This window comes from Cherax quadricarinatus, chromosome 73, assembly GCF_038502225.1.
Source record: "Cherax quadricarinatus isolate ZL_2023a chromosome 73, ASM3850222v1, whole genome shotgun sequence".
Classification (NCBI taxonomy): Eukaryota; Metazoa; Arthropoda; class Malacostraca; order Decapoda; family Parastacidae; genus Cherax; species Cherax quadricarinatus.
This window is the reverse complement of record NC_091364.1, coordinates 2,848,281-2,874,256: the sequence shown is the minus strand read 5'-3', so window position 1 is coordinate 2,874,256 and position 25,976 is coordinate 2,848,281. Positions and strand designations below refer to the sequence as shown.

Sequence of the window (25,976 nt, the reverse complement as noted above, 5' to 3'; positions counted from 1 at the left end):
CTTTTTAATCAATAAGTAAAAACCATGTCAGTCAGAATTATTTGACAGTTTAAGGAAATGCTCAACATGTACATAAAAATTGTTATATACATACTGTATATGAATTATAAATCCTCTCATAATTAGTCAATATGCAGTGCTGTAAATGATACTGTACTGAAGTTCAAAAATCATATGGATAATGTATATAGGAATAATGTACCTTTTTACAGAATTATGCATTAATACATCACTGGGAATGAAAGTGGATGCTTGTTTATACATGCACTCTGTATGAGCTTTATATCTTTGAATAAATACATAACTCTCTACATACTATGACACACAACTTGTATTTTAACGATGATGCAAATGGTAGGAGGATTTAGCTGGGTCATTCTACTATTTTAACTATTTTAACTTTATACCAGACAGCCAAAAAACATTAAACTAACATCGATGTTGCTTGTAACATTTACGTACGAGACATTTCATTTCTTCTAGAAATCTATTCAGTTTGCTTTGCTGCACTGAAATTATGCTCTGCAACCCTTGTAGGTTTAGCACTTCTGATTATAATAATAATGCAATGAAATTGTTAGCTTAGCAGTAAAGTAATTTTAAAACCATTCTTCTGAATCAAGATTGCAATCTTCTGTAATTTTAAATTTTTACCAAGCTGAACAAGTTGTATATTAGTTTTACTATTTTATTAATGGCACTCACTGGACAGTGCCTGTCAGTACAGGTTTCCCTTGCATTATGCTGTTATGTGACATCCCAATTTTATTATGTACAAGAGAGTGGCCCCTGCTTATACAGCAGGTAAGGTTCTGGGCTACTGCTGTAAAGTGAAACATAGCCTTTTTCACTTTAAAATGCATATAAAAGCCTGATAACATATTTACACTATCATACTTTAAGTGAGCACTAGAGCTAGGCCTAAAAAATGCACATACAGTATACACTTTACTTATAATATTTTTGTCCCTAGCTATTAGCGAGGTGAATATATTGTAGGAAGTCTGAATAAATGAAGAATGGGTATATGTAATTGAAAACTGCTGCATTAGTGAATCCCCATAAAGCAAAGCACTGTAAAACGGGGTTTGCCTGTATGTGCAACAGACATTCACTGCACACAATTAGTGCACTTTCCAAAGTATTAACAAGAGTGGTTATGCAGAATTACCCCTAGAGAGTGAGGTAATCTTGATCACAGGACTGGACTTACCCCTCCCTTCCTTAGATTGAGCCTGATTGACTCCCCATGTGGGTTTAGAGCTTTCCAATTATTAAAATAAAAAATTACGTGGAATTGTGCTGATGGTGTGAGTGAGTGTAGTAAAGTTACCATTGGCTTGAAATGTATCTAAATGCATAAGTGAGGGACACCTGTACTCAAACGAATTGTCTTTTACCCAAAACAATGGGAACACAATCGTTCATAAACTGGGAATTCCTGAATGTGTGTTAATGGTAACTCTGTGACATTTATCACAGTGTGTGTGATGTTGCCAAGCCATGATTTGCTCAATAAAATTGAAAAATACTAATTGTAAAAATTATTCTTCTCAATTATTTACCTACTATCTGAGGCCTGGTCATGGACTGGGCCATGGGGCGCTGACCCCCAGAAACATCAACTGTTTCTCTCTACAAGCTCTGCAATGGCAGGAAATACTCATCAGTCATGGTAGCATCAACTATCTACTTCACCATACGAGTCCCATCTGGGTGTGGATGCTACTGCCATGCCAGTGGATTGAGTGAGAATCAAGTCTATCAGAGGAGGAATCAATGATACAAAAAATAAAAAAAAGGAAATAAGTCACTGCTGTATGGACAGAACTGAACATCAAATTCTCTATCCTCTTAAGAGTTCAGGTTCCCTCATCACTGACTGCTTCAGTGATTCAGATATCAACCTAATCATTGCTACCCTTGCAGTGAAGCTACCAAAGGGCAACCCCTCTAGGAAGACATCTTGATGCTAGTAAGGGAGCTCTTGATCCAAGGAATTGGACCTGCCCTCCCCTCCCAGGCACTATAACCCAAATGGGTTAAGTGTTCTCATATGAATGTAACAATAATAATACTGAAGAGCAAGGACTAAGAGGTCATTTTTTTTTTTAAGAGGTCATATTACAATCAATTCCGAAGGCCAAGAAATTAATCCTCAGACTAAATAAAACAGAAAACCTAAAAACCGTTCCCTCTTCAAGTTTCACCTTCAGAAAGGTCTTTTCTATTTCTGTTTGCTTGATAATTTTGAAACAAACCATAATTCAATGACAATTCCTTTACAAGATAACTTTACTAGGCTGGTGCACCATTTCAACTTTTTAATTTAATCCTATCTGTTGAAAGCAAATGAATTATAAAATCAGTAATACCAGTGATGTTATCAAATTATTGTTGCAGCAATCCAACAGTATACAGCCACAGAACCCCAGGTACTGTAGAAAGATCATTTATATTTTTTAACTCAAGACAGGGGAACCCAAAAAAAAGAAAACTTATTCACCCAATCAGAATCTTTCCAGAAGTGAGCTGACGTCCCAATCAGATTACCTTCTCCGGGCATAACATCCCCCACTATATAATGAAAATAATTTGATAATAAAACATTTTTCCATTAATATTACATATACTTGTACAAATAATATTCATATATTTATAAATGTGTATACAGACAGAGGCTTCACATACATTTTTACATTCAATAAACCCAATATATCACAGTTCTCTGCAGAACTAATATATTCTGCAATTGGTAAATTAAAAAGTTTTGCAAACTTAAACACAGGTTCAATACATGTGTATATATGTATATACAAAATTGAATTTATTGGAAAAGTATATTCAATTACTTTGTTGCAAATTTAAGTACATTAGGACACCATAGGAAAAGCTCAAGATTTAAATCTGCACACGTGATTCAATGTATCTTCAATTTACAAGATTATGTCATAACATCCTACCCTGTACGAAAACCCTCATAGCTCTAGGTATGAAGCTGGATTTTGGGAGAGGATAAATCGTAAGGCATGTTTATCACAAATGTTATGTTTTGAATGGTTACCTTATTGCACACAGATCCTGGGCTAGATAATGCCATTTAATAACTAACAATTTATATAGCCTAGCTTTTTTAATTCAGCACCTATCAACAGTTTACAGAAAAAATGTATATATTCACGTACCCCTTCATGATACCCCATCGTTTATCTAACTGATCATGACAATAAAGCACAAAAAGTCATCATTAATCAAACAAATGATTACTGTCATATGACAAAGCAGAAAAAATCATCATTAATCAAGGTAATGATTTTTGTCTTTAATCAAACAGCAAGTTACTATGTGATCTGCCATGTCTTCTCAAATCTCCACATAATCATTCTCAAATTATTTATTATTTCTCTATATTGTTCCATGCTACAGCTTTTATATTCATATTTGACTTTCTGTAGTTATGCTTGACCCTTGTATACTTGCCAAGGCAAACTGCATTCCTATTCACTGCTCTTCCAATGGAGGGTGCAAAGTGCTGCTAATAATGTTCGTCTTCCAGAACATTCAACTGATTTTCTATATGAAGAGGAGCCAAGAGTATGTCATTCGAGACATCCATCTTGCTTCCTCTACATTCAAACCACAGCTGCCTATAAAAAAAGAAAAGCTAAATATCAGAGGCATATATTCTGGGTGTGCTAGGTGAGAACTGCGCACCCACTAAAGATGGTAAATTCATCATAAATATTAAGTTGACTCAATAATATAATCATGGATCATAATGGGAAAATAATTTTTGCTCCTTGAAATTTCTTCTAAACCATTTGGCTATACTGATGCTCTGAGTAATACCTATGCCACAGTAGTAGGTTTAGCACAGAGCACACCCTGTGACAATAACCGCTATACGCTATTGATAAATATTGTCATTATTAACCATATTATCATAAACAAAACACAAGATTCCACAAAAGATCTTGAAAAATTGGGCACCATGTGTGTGATTTGATTAGCACCCAGAAAAAAAAAGTCCCCACTTACATTACTATACAAGAGCAAAAATGACAATGAACTAGTTTCATATTTATATACATAGTCTCAATAGAATATGATAAACTGATCCCATCAGCAAATATATAAGGCAGGTAAAGAGCTTGAACATCCCACAGTTCCTATATCATTTAATTTAAGGGCATAACTAAGGTATAGTTATCTTAACTTCAGATGCATAACTATTGTATAATAATAATATTTATAATTGCTTAAGAGAACACAAAATAATTGTATTAAGATAAACTCAAGTGTATGGTTATGAGAACAAAATATATTGGAGAAACCCACTGTCTATAAGTTGCAATCATAGAATAACTATAATACTTAAAAAATTCTCAATCATTTTTCACATGTTTGCTACTGCTGCAGTGTCATTAATACCTGAGTGCATGTTAATGGTCAATACTGGAATTTTGGGGGGAAAAAATCTAAGCATGGGCTACCCAATTAGGACAGTCCCAATAAAAGTTCTGTAATGTGTGTGTTGTCTTCACTACTGTCAGCAACTCAGTATTAAGATCCAGTTTGGACAGCTGACACTCATACAAAATGAAAAAAGTTTTGACTGCAAAATGTTCTCATAAAAAATTATACGAGGTCACTGAACTAATTATGTGATATTAGACGAAATGATCAAATGATATTGTGTGAATCACTTTTAGAATGCTGACATAATTAACCCTTTCAGGGTCCAAGGCCCAAATCTGGAGTCACGCACCAGTGTCCAAGAATTTTCAAAAAAAAAATTTGTTATTTTTTCTTATGAAATCGTAGAGAATCTTTTTGTGAAGGTAATAAAACAAAAAGTACGAAATTTGGTGGAAAATTGACGAAATTATGCTCTCGCGAATTTTGATGTGTCAGCGATATTTACGAATCGGCGATTTTGCCGACTTTGACTCCCATTTTAGGCCAATTACATTATTCCAAACAACCAAATTCTTAGCTATTTCACTAGTATTACTTCTATTCTATCGATTGAGCACAAGAAATCGCCAAGTCAACTGTTTCAACTACAAAATAAAGTGATCGGAAATTGTTAATTTGGCCAATTTAACACAAAGTTCAAAATATTCCAATTTCAAAATAGGGTCCAGAATGAACAATGTAGGCATTCCTTGCACTAAACTAACATTTCCTCTGTTCATTAGTTATGTTTTGAGGCTTTACAAATAAATTCCATTTTGATTTTTTATTCACATAATGAATTTTTATTCACACCAAAAAATAGAAGATTTACTGTTATGCAATACTGTAATAATTGTATAAATATCATCACCATATTTGTGAATGTATATTAGACCCACCAGCTGATGTGTATTAGACGTGTGAGGTCGTTTGTTTACTCTTGAATATCGGCAAAAATTTAACATTTCCGCTACTTTGAGCTCAGTTTCAAGCCATTTCCAATGCTAAAACCAATCAAAATCATCTCTATTTCTGTAATATGTCTTCCATTCTATCAAATGAGACCAAGAAATCGCAAATACAACTATAAAAAACATACGAAAAAACACTGCAAAGTTGCTGTTTTAATCGAAAAATCATGATTTCATTTTTTTTCTCTCATTATACACAGTGTGCTGCAGGATCTGTTTTATGTGGTGCACACATACCACATAGATGTATTCTCTCATATCTAGGCCCAAATGTACCACTCACAGTTTATCAGAGTGAGCTGAGCTCATGGCGTAGATCTACGGTTTGGACCCTGAAAGTAAAGCCGTAGATCTACGGGACGGACCCTGAAAGGGTTAAAACAAATTACAAATTATTCCCAATACAGTGGAACCTCGACTTAGGAGTGTCCCAATATATGAGTTTTTCGAGATATGAGCCATCGCTCGATCGACTTTTTGCTGAGTTACGAGCAAACTCCCCCCCCCTCCTTGCCTTCCCCTCAACCCACAACCCGCACACCTCACTTGTTTATCTGTGATTTCGTGCTTTAATTCCATTAACATCATCCTCTTTTCCTTCTCACCACTGTCCTTTGCACTTATTTTCTTAGGACCCATGGTTAGAAAAAAGAAATTTGGCAAAAAAACTGTAAAAATGCAACAGAGCTCTCATTATTATTTTTTTTTTTCAACAAGTCAACCATCTCCCACTGAGGCAGGGAGACCCAAAAAGAAAATACTTTCATCATCATTCAACACTTTCACCTCACTCATATATAATCGCTGTCTTTGCAGAGGCGCTCATATACGACAGTTTATAAGTCCCTCCAAATCGTCAATATCCCAGACCCCTCATTTAAACTGCAGGCATTGTACTTCCCATTTCCAGGAATCAAGTCCAGCTAAATCTATAATAACCGGATATTTCCCTGAATCCCTTCACTAAATATTACCCTGCTCACACTCCAACAGCTCGTCAAGTCCCGAAAACTATTCGTCTCCATTTACTCCTAACACGCTCATACATGCTTCCTGGAAGTCCAAGCCCCTCGCCCACAAAATCTCCTTTACCCCCCTCCCTCCAACCTTTTCAAGGACGACCCCTACCCCTCCTTCCTTCCCCTACAGATTTATACGCTCTCCAAGGCATTCTACTTTGATCCATTATCTCTAAATGATCAAATCACCTCAACAACCCCTCTTCAGCCCTCTGACTAATACTTTTAGTAACTCCACACCTCCTCCTAATTTCCACACTCCAAATTTTCTGCATAATATTTACACTACACACTGCTCTTAGATAGGACATCTCCACTGCATCCAACTGCCTCTTCACTGCAGCATTTACAACTCAAGCTTCACATCCATATAAGAGAGTTGGTATCACTACACTTTCATACATTCCCTTCTTTGCCTCCATAGATAAAGTTTTTTGTCTCCACATACACCTCAATGCACCACTCACATTTTTTCCTTCATCAATTCTATAGTTAACCTCATCCTTCATAAATGCATCTGCTGACAAGTCAGCTCCCAAATATCTGAAAATGTTCACGTCTTCCATACTCCCTCTCTCCAATATGATATCCAATTTTTCTTTATCTAAATCATTTGATACCCTCATCACCTTACTTTTATCTGTTCACTTTCAACTTTCTACCCTTACAAACCCTCCCAAACTCGTCTACTAATCACTGCAACTTTTCTTTAGAATCTCCCATAAGTACAGTATCATCAGCAAAAAGTAACTGTGTCAACTCTCATTTTGTACTTGATTCTCCATAATTAAATCCCACTCCTCTCCCCAACACCCTAGCATTTACTTCTTTTACAAAAAAAGCATTTTAGCCACCCTTTGAAGCACTGTCCATATACAGTGGACCCCCGGTTAACGATTTTAATCCGTGCAAGAGGGCTCATCGTTATGCGAAATAATCGTTATGCGAATTAATTTTCCCCATAAGAAATAATGGAAATAAAATTAATCCGTGCAAGACGCCCAAAAGTATGAAAAAAAATTTTTTTTACCACATGAAATGTTAATTTTAATACACACAAACTGAAAAAGGCATGCACAATTACATGACACTTACTTTTATTGAAGATCTGGTGATGATTGATGGGATGGGAGGAGGGGAGAGCATTATCTTCTTACTGTTTAGAAGGGGAATCCCCTTCCATTAGGACTTGAGGTAGCAAGTCCTTTTCTGGGGTTACTTCCCTTCTTCTTTTAATGCCACTAGGACCAGCTTCAGAGTCACTGGACCTCTGTCGCACAACAAATCTGTCCATAGAGCTCTGTACCTCCCGTTTCTTCAAGACTTTCCTAAAATGGGCCATAACATTGTCATTGAAATAGTCACCAGCACGGCTTGCAACAGCTGTGTCAGGGTGATTTTCATCTATAAAGGTTTGCAGTTCAAACCACTCTGCACACATTTCCTTAATCTTTGAAGTAGGCACAATGGATTCCACAACTGGCATAGGCTTCTCAGGGTTAGCCCCAAACCCTTCAAAATCTTTCTTAATTTCCATACTAATTCTCACCCTTTTTACCACAGGGTTGGCACTAGAAGCTTTCTTGGGGCCCATGGTCACTTATTTTCCAGAAACACCACCGAAAACACTGTAATAATACGAAATATTCCGAGTGTATGCTTGGATGTTACCGCGGAGGCTGGCTGGTAAACAATGGGACGGCCGGCACATGTGAGGGCACATTGGACGCGTCTCGGACGAAAATCGGTATGCGGGTTTTTAATCGGTATGCGGGGCAAAAATTTTGCGATAAAAGTAATCGTTATGCGGAAAAATCGCTATGCGATGCCATCGTTATGCGGGGGTCCACTGTATATATATTACTAAACAAGTGTATTAATATCAGTATACAAAGGTAGATGTTATTACAGAGGAGGAGAAGCAGAAAATCTGTGCTCTGTAATAACATCCACCTGGACAGACTCACTCATTATAATAATAATAACTATTATTATTATTATTATTACTAATTTAGGGAACTGGAGCACAGATCAAATTCCCTAGATCGTCAGCCCCTCACCAGCGTCAAGGAACCTTGACGCCAGAGAGGGGCTCTTGATCTAGGGAACTGGATCTGTGCTCCAGTTCCCTAAATTAATAATAATAATAATAATAATAATTATTATTATTATTACTATTTCTTTCTTTCAACACACTGGCCGTATCCCACCGAGGCGGGGTGGCCCAAAAGGAAAAACGAAAGTTTCTCCTTTCACATTTAGTAATATATACAGGAGAAGGGGTTACTAGCCCCTTGTTCCCGGCATTTTAGTCGCTCTTACAACACACATGGCTTATGGAGGAAGAATTCTGTTCCACTTCCCCATGGAGATAAGAGGAAATAAACAAGAACAAGAACTAGAAAGAAAATAGCAGAAAACCCAGAGGGGTGTGTATATATATATATATATATGCTTGTACACGTATGTGTAGTGTGACCTAAGTGTAAGTAGGAGTAGCAAGACGTACCTGTAATCTTGCATATTTATGAGACAGACAAAAGACACCAGCAATCCTACCATCATGTAAAACAATTACAGGCTTTCGTTTTACACTCACTTGGCAGGACAGTAGTACCTCCCTGGATGGTTGCTGTCTACCAACCTACTACCTTTAATAATTACTATTATTATAATAATAATGAGTGAGCTTCAGAAGACCGCCGCTAGGTGTTGCAGCAAACGCCACAACATCAGCAGAGCTGTGCATGTGTATATGTCGCTGTGGAAGCATTTCTCGTGTTATTACTGCCAAATTTCTTTTTTCTAACCATGGGTCATAAGAAAGCAAGTGCAAAGGACAGTGCTGAGGAAAAAAAGAGAATGATGTCCATGGAATTACAGCATGAAATCATAGATAAACAAGCGAGGTGTGCGGGTGGCAGTACGAGCTAGTGGCAAGTAGCCTATCTTCCACTCTCCACCTTCACTAGCGTATGTACACTTTATAAAACCACTTTTTTACATTCTCTATTATGCTTTTATACAATATTTCTTATTTATACATGCATTCAGTGTTTTCCTTATGAAACTAGTGATTAGTGCAGTTAGCCTCACAAACACTCTATTTTCTCTTACAATAAGAGCATGAGAAGATATGGTCAGAGCGGGAGAGGGAATGGACACCGCCACCACCACTCTCCATATTATGGTCTATTGTATTCATTCTAGAGTATATATCATGTTTCAACGTTAATTATACTGTTTATGTCATATGAGATGAATTGTGATAGATAAATAAGCCGTAGAGTTGATATTAGTGTCATATTGAAGTATTTTTGTCCTGCCTCAAGAGAGCAGGAATTCTGCTGGAATGGATTAATGGTATTTCAATTAATTTAAATGAAGAAAATTTATTTGATATACAAGCAAATTGAGTTATGAGCTTGGTCACAGAACTGATTAAACTCATAAGTCGAGTCCCACTGTACTGCAGTCCTTGTGGAATTCTAAACTTTAATATCCATACACTGTGTTGTACCTGCAACTGATTTCGAAAGCTCTTCTATCCTTGCAAACCAGGTGGCCTCATGTCTGACTTCTTTATTGACTGCTTAGTCAAGCAGGCTGTTGCTGCCAGCAGTCCACAAGCCTACATAGCCATTACCACTTTACTGACCAGGTCTGTGATATATAAGCACACATCATTTCACAATGGCTGTTCAGAATACAACTACATTTTCCTTTTCTAGCAATTCTTTTCTTTCGACGTACCGTATCCCACCGAGGCAGGGTGGCCCAAAAGGAAAAACGAAAGTTTCACCTTTTAAATTTAGTAATGAATACAGGAGAAGGGGTTACTAGCCCCTTGCTCCCTTTTCTAGCAATTGTCATTATTAAAATACTGTTTAAACATAAAATTATTTACAGTACATCTGCTATCTGTTTACTATTTTGTGTGCTTAATTAGATAGATAATCCATTTTTAAAGTGAAGAAATTCTAGATTAAGTTATCCTGTATGCACATTCATCTCAAAAAGCAAGTGAAGATACAAATATTGAAATGTGATGAGAAGCAATTAAACCTTATATACAAAAATGGAAGCACATGTTAAAATATGTTCTGGCATTTATGAATAAAAGTAACTTTGATAAATATAAAATATACTTTCTTCTTGCATCCAAATACTATAAATGGTTACTTACAGTTAACAGTCATCTATTAAGTTACAATAATATTTACTATAGTATATACAGTATTTATTGAATAAGTTATATAGACTAGTATATACAATATTTGCCTAAGATGTATACTGATAAACAGAAACTGGAATAAAATAACACACTTTACTGCAGCATGGAATCTTTATATGTGACAACTTTTCACTTAATTTACAACCTTTTTCAAGCAAATCATTGACGTACACAGCATGAATGGTCCATACTAGGTTAAGTGTTTCATTTTATTCACAAACCATTCCACCTGAAATAACCACTGATAACATAAGGCTTGAACAGTGGTATATCTCCAAGTCCCACCTCTTGCATTACAAAGTGTGTTCATACTAAATGAGGTTAAGATACTGAATGAGATTTTCTTTTTTTAATGCACCGGCCATCTCCCACCAAAGGTAGGGTGACCTAAAAAGAAAAACTAAAGTTTTTCTTTTTAGGTCATGAAAGATTTTTTTTTTTTTACATGGTAATTTATACAAGAGTTACTGACTACTTGTTTCCAGCATTTTAGTCACCTCTTACGACATACATGCATGGCTTAGAGGAAATATTCTACTTCCTCATGATATAATTACCCAATAAAAAAAATCAACGAAGAATGTTTCAGATTCTTTTGTTAACCTATGGACATTATTTATTGCTACATAAAACCTGCTTTTACGTAAAATTACCGTTCATATATGTGTAAACAGAGGAAATATCCGTCCTGTCCTCTTTAAAGCAGAAGCCCATCGTTCAACCCCAAGGATCATAACAGGACAAACTAAGTGGCTCAATTACCCCACCCCCACATTCACAACATGCACACAGACAGCATTCACAATAAATCCCCTTTCTCCAACAATAGTTAACTATCACTAACTCCCATCCATTAACAATTTCCCATAATGCCCCTACACATTAACACTGCAAATCAATTTCTCCAATTATACTGAGGCAAATGCACTTTTTCCTACGTGTTACCTCCCATGAACTCTCACACATCACTAAAAAAGCATTCTGAGAATCATTGCAGATAACTCCAACCCCATTTCACTATATCTATAGCACCTAAGTGCACCCTTAACTACACACTCAAGGTTAAACTCTCCTTCATTACTAACTCTTCCTTCCCTTATCTCATACCAACTTTTTCCTAGATTCTTCATTCATCTACACTATATGATTTCCATATTTCACTCTATACAACTTACAATCTCTTACAACAATTAATGTTCAATACAATACCCAATTACTGACTCCCTCAATGCATCCCCCAAGCTTCTCCCTAGTCAAATTATGCTTAAATATATACCACCCCAGCTTCACTGAACCACATCATCATATACACTAAGTTCCTCTACAGGACACCATCAACCCCAACTTAACATATCTGCAAGTCCCATCAATTTCTCGAGTTCCAACACCCCCATAGGGTCTCTGTACTCATTCAAAATCAGACATATCCTGGTCAAGCAGAAACATTCAACAAAGTAATGTATACATAGATATGATAGATAACCTAAGACAACTATGGATGTAACTTTCTTGTAGGTTACTACATGAAGAGGAAGGAGAAAAAGGTAACGGAGTAGCAAGCCTTATTACAAAATAGGTAAAAATTGAAGAAATGCAAATTCTAGACTGTAACAGTTTTACAAATTATATATTTGGTTCAACTTACTACAGGTTATCCCAGGGTCTCCACAGCTGTCATTTATATCCTGCCACCAAACAACAGAGAACCCCCCAAAATAAATCAGAAACAACACAATAACAAACAGAAAAAAGTAGTTATTAATTACTGGGCTAAATGATTACAGCAGAAAATTTAAACCATGGGGATTACAACCTGTCGGTATTTTATACCATTTTAATGTTCAAACCATGGGGATACAGAATGCATGGGAAAATAATGGAATGAGCAGGATGAGGAAGTGGTGAAGGCAAACTCTTAACACATTTCACAAACAGGTATAACATGCCTAAGAGGCCAGGAACCAGTAATGCCACCCAACCTAGCTTAAGAGGCAGAATCATGATATGAAACTCAATCAATGCCAACACAAACTGGCAAGTACAAATTGGTGTGTACACTCTTGGGACAAACCTGGAATGTATATATTTATATATATACAGTATGCACTTTTCTCACATACAGCTGCTGACCTTAATATTCATATTGCTTGCTTCGTAAAACAACAAATAAGCTGCCGAGGACTTAACAGTGTCTCGTGAGATATCATAAACTTCATGGTCATCAAATTTGTACCACTGTTTATTGTGAGATGATTTGCAGAATGCTGTGTAGTGACCGCCATCCATAGTACCGTAGTGGTTAGATACTCCATAAAGATCATACTTGGTGTACCTGCAAAAAAAAAAAAAAAAAATGCACACAAGAAAGAGGAGGGAGATGGAGAAAGAATATCACATGAAAGATAGAAAATGGTAGTAAGGAAGGAATGATAATTTCTGGAAGCTGTAGGTGTGTACAATTATTCGAAGTTGTAGTGTGTATAATTACTGGAAGTTATGTGTAAAAAAAAAAAAAAAAAAAAGTAAAATAAGGTGCATGGAGAAATGTAAAAAATTAATTACCATGTTGTAGGTGCAGATGTGTAACTTAGGAAGTTTGTAAGTTGGGGTTCCCTTGTATGTAAGGAAGTGGAAGGGAGGTGATATGAGGGTATGAAAGGAGGGAGGGAAAAGTAAGAAAGAAGGATGGTGAAAGAGAAAGCAGTGATAAGAGAAATAAAACAATAGGATGTGAACACAGAAAAAAGATAGGAAATTATGTATGACAATCTATGTAACTGTATTTGTGTATACCTGAATAAACTTAGTTACTTACTTATGAGTGGAATAAAGAGAGGAGTGGAAGTGACTGAGCCGTGATGGTGTTGACCCCCAAAAGCCCCTTCAGGTATTCAGGTATAAGGAAGAAACTAAGGGAAATAAGAAACGAAGTTATGGGGAAAAGGGAGTGGGGAAATAAAGCTAGAAGGTGCTTGGGAAAAGGAAAATAGAAAGAGTGAAAGGAGGATGCCTGTGATGAAATATAATAACAAAGAAAATAAAAATATAAAAAGACAATTTTTCTTTTCCACACATCAATGGCCACCATTAATAAGACGATTCAAAAAAAAGTGGGTTCCTCAACATTCCATAGCTATCACTCAATACCTGTCATGTCAGAAGTGTATACTTCTTTCAACAAACTGGCCGTATCCCACCGAGGCAGGGTGACCCAAAAAAGAAAAATGCAAGTTTCTCTTTTAAAATTTAGTAACAAACAGGAGAAGGGGGTTACTAGCCCCTTGCTCAATTGTATACATATCACAATTTAAATGACCCTCCTAACCACAACATCCCCACCCCACCTTCAGAATGCAGATACTGTCCTTTCCACCTCCAGGACTCAAGTCTGGCAAACTGGTTTTCTTGAATAAACAGCTGATGTGATTACATAAAAATTATACTCTAATTGTGAAGGTAAATACAACAAAATGCATGTGCATAAAAGACAGAATAACATGAATTATACACATTGTCGGTTCTCTGAACCATTTATCTACACAGAATAACATGTTTGGACTTTCCCAGAACATGTAACAAAGTGGACATCATGGCAAGACATTATCATTTACTGGTAGAAACTCTTTAGAGGCTACTTTTCCTGATAACACTATTTTTATGAAGCACCATAGATGCACTGGCCATTTGCCACTGAGGTAGGGTTACCCCCAAAAAATGAGGATATTCATTCACCATTATCCAGTCAGTCGCTGTCTTGTCAAAAGTGTGCTGACATCACAGTTAAAGGCATGAACCTGATCATACCAAATCATAAGCAACTGAGTCAAACCCAGCAAATTCATAATCATGCACAATATACCTGTACACTCACCTGTTATTTATACCACAGTGCTTACTGAGATCCAAATTATCCAGAGGAAAGTCAACAAAGTTCTGCTGTTTCTTCATCAAAACATCATGTTCAAACCTGGAAAAAATATTTTTAAGCAATTTAAATAAAATTTTCTAAACTGTCATAATTAAAAGATACTGGCAGCTTTCTTACAACTATTACTTATAAATTTCTTTAAGTCTCACTATGCATTGGAACCTCGGTATACAACCAGCACCCTACTCGAACAAATCTCAGCACTCGACCAAACAAATACGACATACCAAAACTTCTCTGTCAACTATTTCATATTTCTTCACATTTTTTTTTTTTTTTATTATTTGTATACATAAGTCACCATGGAGCCTACAACAATTAGTGATAACAGCCAACCAAACATACATATACATTTAAAGAAATGTAAATTTACCCAATTCATTTATAATCTCGTAAACCATATAATCCATTCAAATATATATAATACTCTCAGAGTATCTTGTTAGTAAGCTATTATTTATATAAAAGCTTGCTTTTATATACCTGAAGTCTATACATACTACTATATCTATATATATATATCCAACCATCTTATTAGTTAGTTCATTGCTATAACCTACTAATAGTTATATAGCATTCCCGGTGTATCTATCAGAAAATTACTATAAGTAGTGGCTTTGCTTTATCTTATTTAACTTGTTCGATACCTTAACAGAGTGGCACTCAAACAGCCTTCTGGAATGAATTAAGGTCGCATACCGAGGTTTCACTGTATACGTTATAACAGCCATGCATTTCTGACTGGTGACTAGATATTCTTGGAGCAAAAGACAAATATAAAGCAAATTCTTATTGTTACAATGTTTCAATTTGTGTTGAACTTTATTAAGTCTAAATAATGTCAACATCAAAGCCTGTCCTGCATATATGGTAGGTCGTCTACTAGTTACTGCTTCATGAGACTTGATCTGCCTACATCCAACACTGTCAAAACAATAAAAAATTAAACTGCTATCAATGATTCTCATAGTACAAAAACAATATCTATGAAAAGTTTCTCTCTTGACTTTAATCTGATTATTACAACATAAACAAGAAAAAATCACTAAGCAATACTGAACACTGGCACCATGACCAAAACTTTTCTCATGAAGCAACAAATAAGTAATCATAAAGAATAAGCATTACCTAGCCATACGAGTTTCACTCTAAGAAAGATATATGACAGAACAGTTGGCAAAAATGTACCTGTTAGGTAAAAGGACACAAATGCAACTAATGTGACATTTTATTGTGGCAACGTAAAATGTCACATTAGTTGCATTTGTGTCCTTTTATCTAATACATTGTCGGTAATTCTACCAACATTAACACAAAAATGTACCTGTTTAGATGCAAGATCAATATTGGTGGTAATTTCCATATGTCAAGCTTGCGAGTGCAGTTGCGCATCTTCTTACATTTGGAGCACTTGTATTCAATATTTGTTTCTTTATAGAAGTGATGAAGCATATCCTGTCAGTGTTTAAAAAATAATATGAACATGAGAACAGTTGCGCATCTTCTTACATTTGGAGCACTTGTATTCAATATTTGTTTCTTTATAGAAGTGATGAAGCATATCCTGTCAGTGTTTAAAAAATAATATGAACATAATAAAGAGAACCTTTAACTAAGAGATACTAAAGTTCTTATACTGTAAAGGATAAAGGAAGGTAGAAGGTATAAAGATACCGACAATATGGATGAAATGGCACAAATGCATTTACTTAGGACATCGTTACTGAATACATTTCTGTCTTGATACCTTGGTCACAGATTTGGAGTAACCAAGGTCGAAAGACTGAAGCATAACCAATAAATATGTCCTAAGTGTATGTATGCACCTAGGACATCCAGTACAGGATAAAACAGGTCGTCAAAATGCAAACATCCTAATTTACACACACCACCACTTATGAACAGGGTATTTCTTCTTCTTTCAACAAACTGGCCCTATCCCACCTAGGCAGGGTAACCCCAAAAAAAAAAGAAAGAAATTTTCCTTCTTTATACATTCAGTAATTTATACAGGAGAAGGGGTTACTAGTCCCCTATTCCTGGCATTTCAGTTGCCTCTTACGACACGCATGGCTTATGGAGGAAGGATTCTTCTCCACTTATTAATATTATTATTGCTGTACTCAACAGCTGTCTACTTCCAAGGCAGGGTGACCCAAAGAAAAACATTCACCAACACTCGGTCAATTCCTACCTTTCCAGACTGTTATTCAGTATGATTTGAATATCTTTCCAGAATATCTTTACAGCACATACTGCTCTCATTATTATTAACATCATTATATTCAAATAGAAGTGCTACATCCAACAGTATTATACAATTCCAAGGGAATGGGAGGTAATCAAATCTGATCCACGAACAGGAAGAGTGGCTCAAATTCCTTGTATCAAGAACCCTTAGCCAATATCAAGGTAACCCTTGAAGGGAACAAATAACGAAAATAACACATACGCAACTGTGTAGCTACTGTCAGGAAAGCAGTAAACTTACTCTAAGTGAACATCTGCTTGACGAAGGGAATGATAATGAGAGTATGGAGAACGGTTCAAAGGTGAGGGAGCGATGATAACAAGTACCACACACTATAACGGAACGGTGGAGACCGTGGAAAAGATAATAAATAATGGACTGGTCTTGACATCTTATCTCTTCTATTCTCTTCTCTGCAGCAGCATAGTCAGGGAGATTATCATAGTTCTGCTCCTTCATAGGTGGCTTCTTACCAGTAACCTGAAACATAAGAATTTTCTTGACATTATATAATTAATAAAACACACAAAAAAAGTTACCATCAAAGCTCCTTAGAGTATCTTTTTTTTTATATATTTTATTGAAAACATTGCACAATACAATAAGGAATAAAGTATAATAAACAAGCCATGTAAGTTCTACAAGACCACATGTTCATAGTAATTTATTCAAATTTTTATTTTTTTTTTTAACACACTGATCATCTCCCACCACGGCAGTATGACCTGAAAAGGAAATTTTCACCATTATTCACACTATCACTGTCTTTCCAGAAGCACACAGATACTACAGTTCAGATGTCCCTCCAAATAGCAAATATCCCCACCCATCCTTCAGAGTGCAGGCAATGTACTACCCACCTCCAGGACTCAAGTCTGGCTGACTGGACTGCTAAGTACTATTATTATATTAAAGGAAGCATTAAACCCGTAGATGTCATACACTGCCTGGTGAATAGGGGACAATATGGTTTGATCCAAGGAAGGGTAGCTCTAATTCCTTGGAACAAGAGCCCTTCACCAGCATCAAAGGATCACCCCTGGGTATATAGTGCTAAGCCAGTGTAATTTTTCACTAACTACTTTTATTAGGTACAACCATACTGCAACCTGACCACAAATTTACAATATCACAACATCAAAAACAAACAAAATATCTGAACTTACCAAATACATTTTTGATGAAAAATTTACTAAAACTTATGCACTTATAACTGATAAATTATATATATATTTTTTTTTTTTTCAACAAGTCGGCCGTCTCCCACCGAGGCAGGGTGACCCAAAAAAGAAAGAAAATCCCCAAAAAGAAAATACTTTCATCATCATTCAACACTTTCACCACACTCACACATTATCACTGCTTTTGCAGAGGTGCTCAGAATACAACAGTTCAGAAGCATATACGTATAAAGATACACAACATATCCCTCCAAACTGCCAATATCCCAAACCCCTCCTTTAAAGTGCGGGCATTGTACTTCCCATTTCCAGGACTCAAGTCCGACTATATATGACTATATATGATTTAAAATTAAAATGCATTCTCAGTACTGTGCTTCAATAGAAATTACCTTGTTTAAATCTTCGTGCAACCAATCCATTAGTTTGATCAGAAACTCATGAGAATCTTGCTGATCATAGCCCTGAAATGGTTTGTGATAGTGGCCCACAACACTCTGAAAAAAAAATCCATGTTACTGCAACAACAATGAGAGAAAAGCCAGATTTCACATACATATAAGAAACATCATAATGTATATTTTTTTAAATAATTACAATAATTTTATAAATTGTAAAAAAAAAAAGGTGAAGTAATTAAATTTTTGCATTAGGTTGTAATAGGTAGTAGATAGCAACCACCCAGGGAGGTACTACTGTCCTGCAAAGTGAGTGTGAAATAGAAACCTGTAATTGTTTTACATGATGGTAGGATTGCTGGTCTCTTTTTCTGTCTCATAAAAATACAAGATTTTAGGTGGTGCTTAGCCTGCTTGATACTCAAGCAGGCTAAGCACCACCAACCCAACAACACAGGAGTCACATGATCTCATTGTCTACCCGTCCTCATCCCAACATGGCATTCTTCAGGTCACCATGCGTCACTCACACCTCACTCTCCGCCTATATATAAAATCTATTTTTTTTTTTATCTTTCTACCTCTATGTTAGAAGTGATCAAGGTCCCAGAACCGAAACGTTTTTTAATAAATATGTCGTAGTGTTTGTTTACGTGTCTTTCTAAACCAAGATTTTAGGTACATCTTGCTACTGCTTCTTACACTTAGGTTACACTACACATGCGTGTACAAGCACATATATACACACACCCCTCTGGGTTTTCTTCTCTTTTCTTACTAGTTCTTCTTCTTCATTTCCTCTTATCTCCATTGGAAAATGGGACGGAATTCTTCCTCCAAAAGCCATGTCTGTCGTAAGAGGCAATTAAAATGCTGGGAGCAAGGGGCTGGTAACCTCTTCTCCTGTATACATTTCTAAATTTAAAAAGAGACACTTTCATTTTTCCTTTTGGGCCACCCTGCCTCAGTGGGACATGGCTGGTTTGTTGAAAGAAGAATAGGATGCAATCAGATTTAATATAAGGAAGGTGAGGGTTAGCCCCCAAATTCCTTAGGTCAAGAGTTTTCACCAGCATTAAAACCACCCCTTTGAAAAGTGTCCTAGAGGAGCAAAGGGTCAGGGATACAATCAAGAGTATAAGATACACAAGGTAGTAGGTTGGTAAAGAGCAGTCATCCAGGCAGGTATTGTACTACCCTCCTGTCACAGAGCAAAATAGAAGATGTCAAATGTTCTGCACTCTGGCAAGACTGCCTGTCTTCTCTTTGTTTTAGGAATACTTAGGATGACGGGTAAGTCTTACAAACATCTACTTGCATTCAGCATTCACTTATGTTCACTATTCTGTGTGTTTCTATATAATTACTCTTCCTGTAATATTTCCTTTCCAATTTAGTATTACCAATCGATACTGGGCTACGATGATCCCTAGAGCATAAGAACATAAGAAAGAAGGAACTGCAGCAGGCCGATTGGCCCATGTGAAGCAGGTCCAAGTCTCCCACCAGCCCAAGCTAATGTCCCAACCCAATTAGGTCAGGTCACATTCACTTAAGGAAGGAGCACGGTATCTGACCTAGTAGCACAAGCTAGTCAGGTCCAACTCACACCCACCAACCCCCACTCATGTATTTATCTAATCTATTTTTAACCCTTAAATGGTCCAAACGTATACATACGTTTTTTCAACATTTGAAAGTATGTAAAAAAATGTACATCTTTTTTTTTTTAATTTGAAAATGTGTAAAAAACTTTTATCTACTTTTTTTTTGTTATATTTGAAAATATGTAAAAAAACATAGATCTACTTTTGGAGCACTACGGATTTGAACGTCGATATATTTGGACTGTTTAAGGATTAAAACTACACAATGTTTTAGCTTCTCTTACAGTACTTGGGAGTTTGTTCCACTCATCCACAACTCTATCACCAAACCAGTGCTTTCCTATATCCTTCCTGAATCTGAATTTTTCCAACTTAAAACCATTGCTGCGAGTCCTGCCTTGGCTAGATATTTTCAGCACACTATTTACATCCCCTTTATTTATTCCTGTTTTCCATTTATACACCTCAATCATTCTTTCTTTCTTTCAACGCACCAGCCATATCCCACTGAGGTGGGGTGGCCCAAAAGGAAAAACGAAAGTTTCGCCTTTTACTTTTAGTAATATATACAGGAGAAGGGGTTACTAGCCCCTTGCTCCCGGCATTTTAATCGCCTCTTATGACACGCATGGTTTACGGAGGAAGAATTCTGTTCCACTTCCCCATGGAGAACACCTCAATCATTTTTTTTTTTTTTAACAAGTCAGCCGTCTCCCACCGAGGCAGGGTGACCCAAAAAGAAAGAAAATCCCCAAAAAGAAAATACTTTCATCATCATTCAACACTTTCACCTCACTCACACATAATCACTGTTTTTGCAGAGGTGCTCAGAACACAACAGTTTAGAAGCATATACGTATAAAGATACACAACATATCCCTCCAAACTGCTAATATCCCGAAACCCCTCCTTTAGAGTGAAGGCATTGTACTTCCCATTTCCAGGACTCAAGTCTGGCTATATAAAAATAACCGGTGTCCCTGAATCCCTTAACTAAATATTACCCTGCACACACTCGAACAGATCGTCAGGTCCCAGATACCATTCGTCTCCATTCACTCCTATCGTACACGCTCATGCATGCCTGCTGGAAGTCCAAGCCCCTCGCCCAAAAAACCTCCCTTACCCCTGCCTTCTAACCTTTTTGAGGACGACCCCTACCCCGCCTTCCTTTCCCTACAGATTTAAATACTCTCCATGTCATTCTACTCTGATCCATTCTCTCTAAATGACCAAACCACCTCAACAACCCCTCTGCAGCCCTCAGACTAATACTTTTATTAACTCCACACCTTCTCCTAATTTCCACACTCCGAATTTTCTGCATAATATTTACACCACACATTGCTCTTAGACAGGACATCTCCACCGCCTCCTCGCTGCTGCATTCACAACCCAAGCTTCACACCCATATAAGAGTGTTGGTACTACAATACTTTCATACATTCCCTTCTTTGCCTCCATAGATAACGTTTTTTGTCTCCACATATACCTCAATGCACCACTCATCTTTTTTCCCTCATCAATTCTATGATTAACCTCATCCTTCATAAATCCATCCACCAACACGTCAACTCCCAAGTATCTGAAAACATTCACTTCTTCCATACTCCTCCTCCCCAATTTGATATCCAATTTTTCTTTATCTAAATCATTTGATACCCTCATCACCTTACTCTTGTCTATGTTCACTTTCAACTTCCTACCTTTACACACATTCTCAAACTCATCCACTAACCTTTGCAATTTTTCTTTAGAATCTCCCATAAGTACAGTATCATCAGCAAAAAGCAACTGTGTCAATTCCCATTTTGTATTTGATTCCCCATAATTTAATCCCACCCCTCTTCCAAACACCCTAGCATTTACTTCTTTTACAACCCCATCTATAAATATATTAAACAACCATGGTGGCACTACACATCCCTGTCTAAGACCTACTTTTACCGGAAAGTAGTCCCCCTCTCTTCTACACACCCTAACCTGAGCTTCACTATCTTCATAAAAACTCTTTACAGCATTTAGTAACTTACCACCTATCCCATATACATGTACTTGCAACATCTGCCACATTGCACCCCTATCCACTCTATCATATGCCTTTTCTAAATCCATAAATGCAATAAAAACTTCCCTACCTTTATCTAAATTCTACACCTTTCTACAGAGTGCAGATTCAGTGCCTTCAGTCTATCCTCATAGAAAAGATTTCTGATACATAGAATCAACTTTGTCATCCTCCTTTGTACGTTTTCCAGAGCATTTATGTCCATTCTGTTATACGGTGACTAAAACTGTGCAGCATAATCTAAATGAGGCCTAAGCAAAGATATAGAGTTGAAGAACAACCTGAGGACTCCTATTATTTATGCCTCTTGACATGAAGCCAAGGATTCTGTTTGCTTTATTGTGAACACTTAGGCACTGTTGTCTTGGTTTTAGATTACTGCTAACCAGAACTCCCAAATCCTTTTCAGAAACAGCAATATTAAGATCTACATTATTTAGTTTATATGTGGCATGGTTATTTTCCTGTTCAATGTTTAGAACTTCGCATTTGTCTATATTAAACTGCATCTGCCACTTCTCCGACCACTGCATTAGAAGAGAACAGATATACAGTATACTGAACATATGGATGCTGAGGTTTTAAGTGTGTTTACTCTATATAGCAAACAAGGCTAAAAAAAAAAAAAAAAAAACATTCTGAATGTGTACAGTATAACTGACCTTAAGATCTCGCATAGCTATAGATCGATACTGCCCACTCCAAAGGGCGTTGACAGCGGCTCCCAATTCTTCTGCTATTTCTCCACGACATTTGCTATTAGGGTTGATGTCACTGCTGTTCAAATATAAATATGATGGAAATGTGAACAAGAGTTAACAAGCAGACTAATAATTACAAAAATTTAATAACTGGTCGACGGCTTACTGTTTTTGGTATCCTAGGAAAAGAAAATATAACCTATTTTTCAAATGCTGTGGAAAGTCTAGCTCCAATAAGCCAGCACTCTTTTGATCAGATTCCCAGCAAAAGTAAGCCAGAGGCTACTTAATCAAAAATACACAGTTCCAATATGCCAGAAGTTACTTAAAAAGTTAAACAAATTCAACCTCTTTACAATAATAAATTATATACTGTTCTTAAAAGTTTATGGATAAATAAACTATTAAATGTACATTCAATATTCTAAATTCTGTATTATAATTTCTGTAATATCAGAATACAGGAAATAAAATTACAAAACTCATTTCTTTTTTAATATGCTGGCCATCTCCCACCGAGGCAAGGTGACCCGAAAAAGAAACTTTCACCATCATTCACATTATCGCTGTAGTACCAGAGGCGTGTAGATATGATAGTTTAGATGTCCCGCTAAACAGGAAATATCCAAAACCCCTCATTTAGAATGCAGGTACTGTACTTCCCACTTCCAGGACATAAGTTGTGGTTTGAAAATTGACAAAATAAAAGCAAAATTGAATTGGTCTAACCTGTAAGTGCCTTCTATGAAGTACTTGACAAGTGGTGTGGTGTTGTTGAGGCACTGTATGATGGAGTTCATATAACAGGTATTTCCAAAATTTTTCAATCCAGTTCTTGCAGGGAGCTGGTGAAAAATAAAAGAAGCATTAATTAGAGATGCTTCCACAAAAACACAAAGTTAACTACAAAGATATAAATTACAGATCAAGCCTTTATTGGGATAACTTTTCATTGTTTATTAAATTTAAAGAGAAAACCTTTCATTTTTCCTTTTAGGTCACCCTGCCTCGGTGGAATGCAGCCAGTTCACTGAAAAAAAACTCTGTGTAAAACTTTATAAAGTTCTACAAAAAATATTCATAATTAAACTATTTTTTAGATACTATTACTTTAACCTTTTCATTGGCCATCACTAGATCTATGTTATTTATACCGAGGTCCCTCATATAGATTTCCATTTTGAGCACAGTTCCCTCTGATAAGATTAGCTGTGAGTGGTAAATTTTGGCCTAGATATGAGAGAATGGGTGTGTATGGTGAGTGCGCACAGTAAAAAAAAGTCCTGCTCCACATGGTGCATGATGGGAAAAGCAAAACTCGAACCTTGTATCTGGTTTAAAATAATGACTTTGAGGTGTTTTCTAGGATGGTTTTTATACTTTTATTGGCTGATTCTTGGTATTAACTGATAGAATGGAAAATATACTACTGAACCAGAGGCAATTTTGAATGGTTTCAGGACCAGTAACAGCTTGAAATCAGGTTCAAATTAATGGAAATATTAGATTTTTGCCAATTTTTCTGAGGGCATATAAGGCCCCCCTACAACCCCAGTCTGTTTTATAGGTTTTTAATAGGTCTGATTCAATTTTTGCGATGCTGTAAACTATGATTTTTTTGGATGACGATGAATTCAAAATGGCAGGTGCGTGTAATATAGAAGAGGCCTGGGTACATGAGAAAATGCTTTAGTGCCTAAAATATCTACAATGCTTATTTTAGACTCTATATTTAAACTGTAATTTATTTAATTTTGTGTAAAATTGGCCAAATTACCAACTTTTGTTCACTGTATAGGATAGTTTTGATAGCCGAATGGGTTTTTTCTTGTGCTTAATAAAATAGAAGGCATACTAGCATAACAGTCAAGAATTCTGTCGAAATGAGCAGTGGAAATGATTTAAAATAGGACTCAAATTTGGCGAAACTGCTGATGCATAAAGTGCGCCCAGACCGCAAACTTTGCACCTCTGTAATTCCATGAGTTTTCCATCAAATTTCATACTTTTGGTGTCATTACCCTCAGAAAAAGATTCTCTACCATTTCAAAGGACAAAAATATTTTTTTTACATGTGGACACTGAAAGCAATATTAATTTCAAAGGGTTTGACAGTGAAAAGGTTAAATAAATATGTCAGAGAGAGAACTTACCACACGTCCATATTTTGGTTCAAAATTTCTCTGTCGAGCAGCATTGATATTTCTTCGTTGTGGGACACCTAATGGTTTGAGGCCTCGGTCAAAGTTTGGCATTGCAGTCCCAGAAACCATTTTATCATCATCGTCCTCAAGCTGAAAAAAATTCATAATTATATTTGGATCACATACATCTACAAAATATCTAGTGTATTAAATGTTTACATACAAGCTCTGGTTATAAATGTGTAACGAAGTTACGCATAATTTTCAACATAGTTCATGTTACAATCCAAATACAGTAAATATACTATGGTTTAATCCTCCCTCAACAAATGTTTTAATCTGTTTACAAAAGAGCAAAAAAACACAGCAGTTTTCTCAAATGTATTTGTCACTGCCAGTTAAACCCTAAATTCTGCATTTACCTGATCATTTGTTTTGTACATGCACTAAACATTGTTCAGTCATGTTTCTTTCACAACTGAAGACACAATATGGCTTAGAGAGCCACAAATAGCAAAACAATGGCAGAAACCCTGAAGAATTTGTTGAAGACTGATATGAGGTTTCAATTATAATGAAGCCAGCTAGAGGGCTTAATTCAAACTATGACAGAGCACCACATGGGTATGTAATACAAAACTAGAATAACAGGAAGAGTATAAGAAAATAATTTTGTGAAGGCTAGCCACTGAGAGTGACAAATGAACAAAGAGGCATAAACATAAAAGCATAATTAATGATATACAGAAGAGAGGGATGGAGCAGAAAAAATAGGAAAAAAAGGGGTATTTAGAGTGTTTGGATATACATATTACATACAGTGGATGAATTAGTTTTGAGACTACACTTAAAAAATAAATGTTTGGACAGGAAAAGCAGTGTCTAGAATAATCTACAAAAATAAGGTGAATAAGTACATGTCCAAAAGAGATGTCATAGTGTACAATGTTATGCAAGAATAGCAAAATCTGAAGAGACTGTACAGTTGCCATTGAGCAAGTTTTTTTTTTTTCTTT

The 25,976-nt window shown here is 36.2% G+C and overlaps 1 protein-coding gene across 4 annotated transcripts in view; it reads right to left on the bottom strand.

Annotated features, from left to right (window-relative positions):
- Nucleotides 1-2,609: 2,609 nt before the first annotated feature.
- LOC128701132 (ubiquitin carboxyl-terminal hydrolase 8-like) overlaps nt 2,610-25,976 on the bottom strand; it is a 60,491-nt gene continuing 37,124 nt past the window's right edge. Inside the window, exons 15-23 of one of the 4 annotated variants that reach the window (XM_070100536.1) lie at nt 24,970-25,110; nt 23,546-23,661; nt 22,778-22,892; nt 18,435-18,539; nt 17,102-17,341; nt 15,935-16,065; nt 14,554-14,649; nt 12,754-13,014; nt 2,610-3,647 (exon numbers count right to left, since the gene is read on the bottom strand). In XM_070100536.1, coding sequence (XP_069956637.1) covers nt 12,795-13,014; nt 14,554-14,649; nt 15,935-16,065; nt 17,102-17,341; nt 18,435-18,539; nt 22,778-22,892; nt 23,546-23,661; nt 24,970-25,110 — 1,164 coding nt within the window. In that variant the 3' untranslated portion in view covers nt 2,610-3,647; nt 12,754-12,794. Of the gene's footprint in view, nt 3,648-8,629; nt 13,015-14,553; nt 14,650-15,934; nt 16,066-17,101; nt 17,342-18,434; nt 18,540-22,777; nt 22,893-23,545; nt 23,662-24,969; nt 25,111-25,976 lie in introns of those variants that run through there. The other 3 variants (XM_070100537.1, XM_070100538.1, XM_053794717.2) reach the window with 3 other exon arrangements.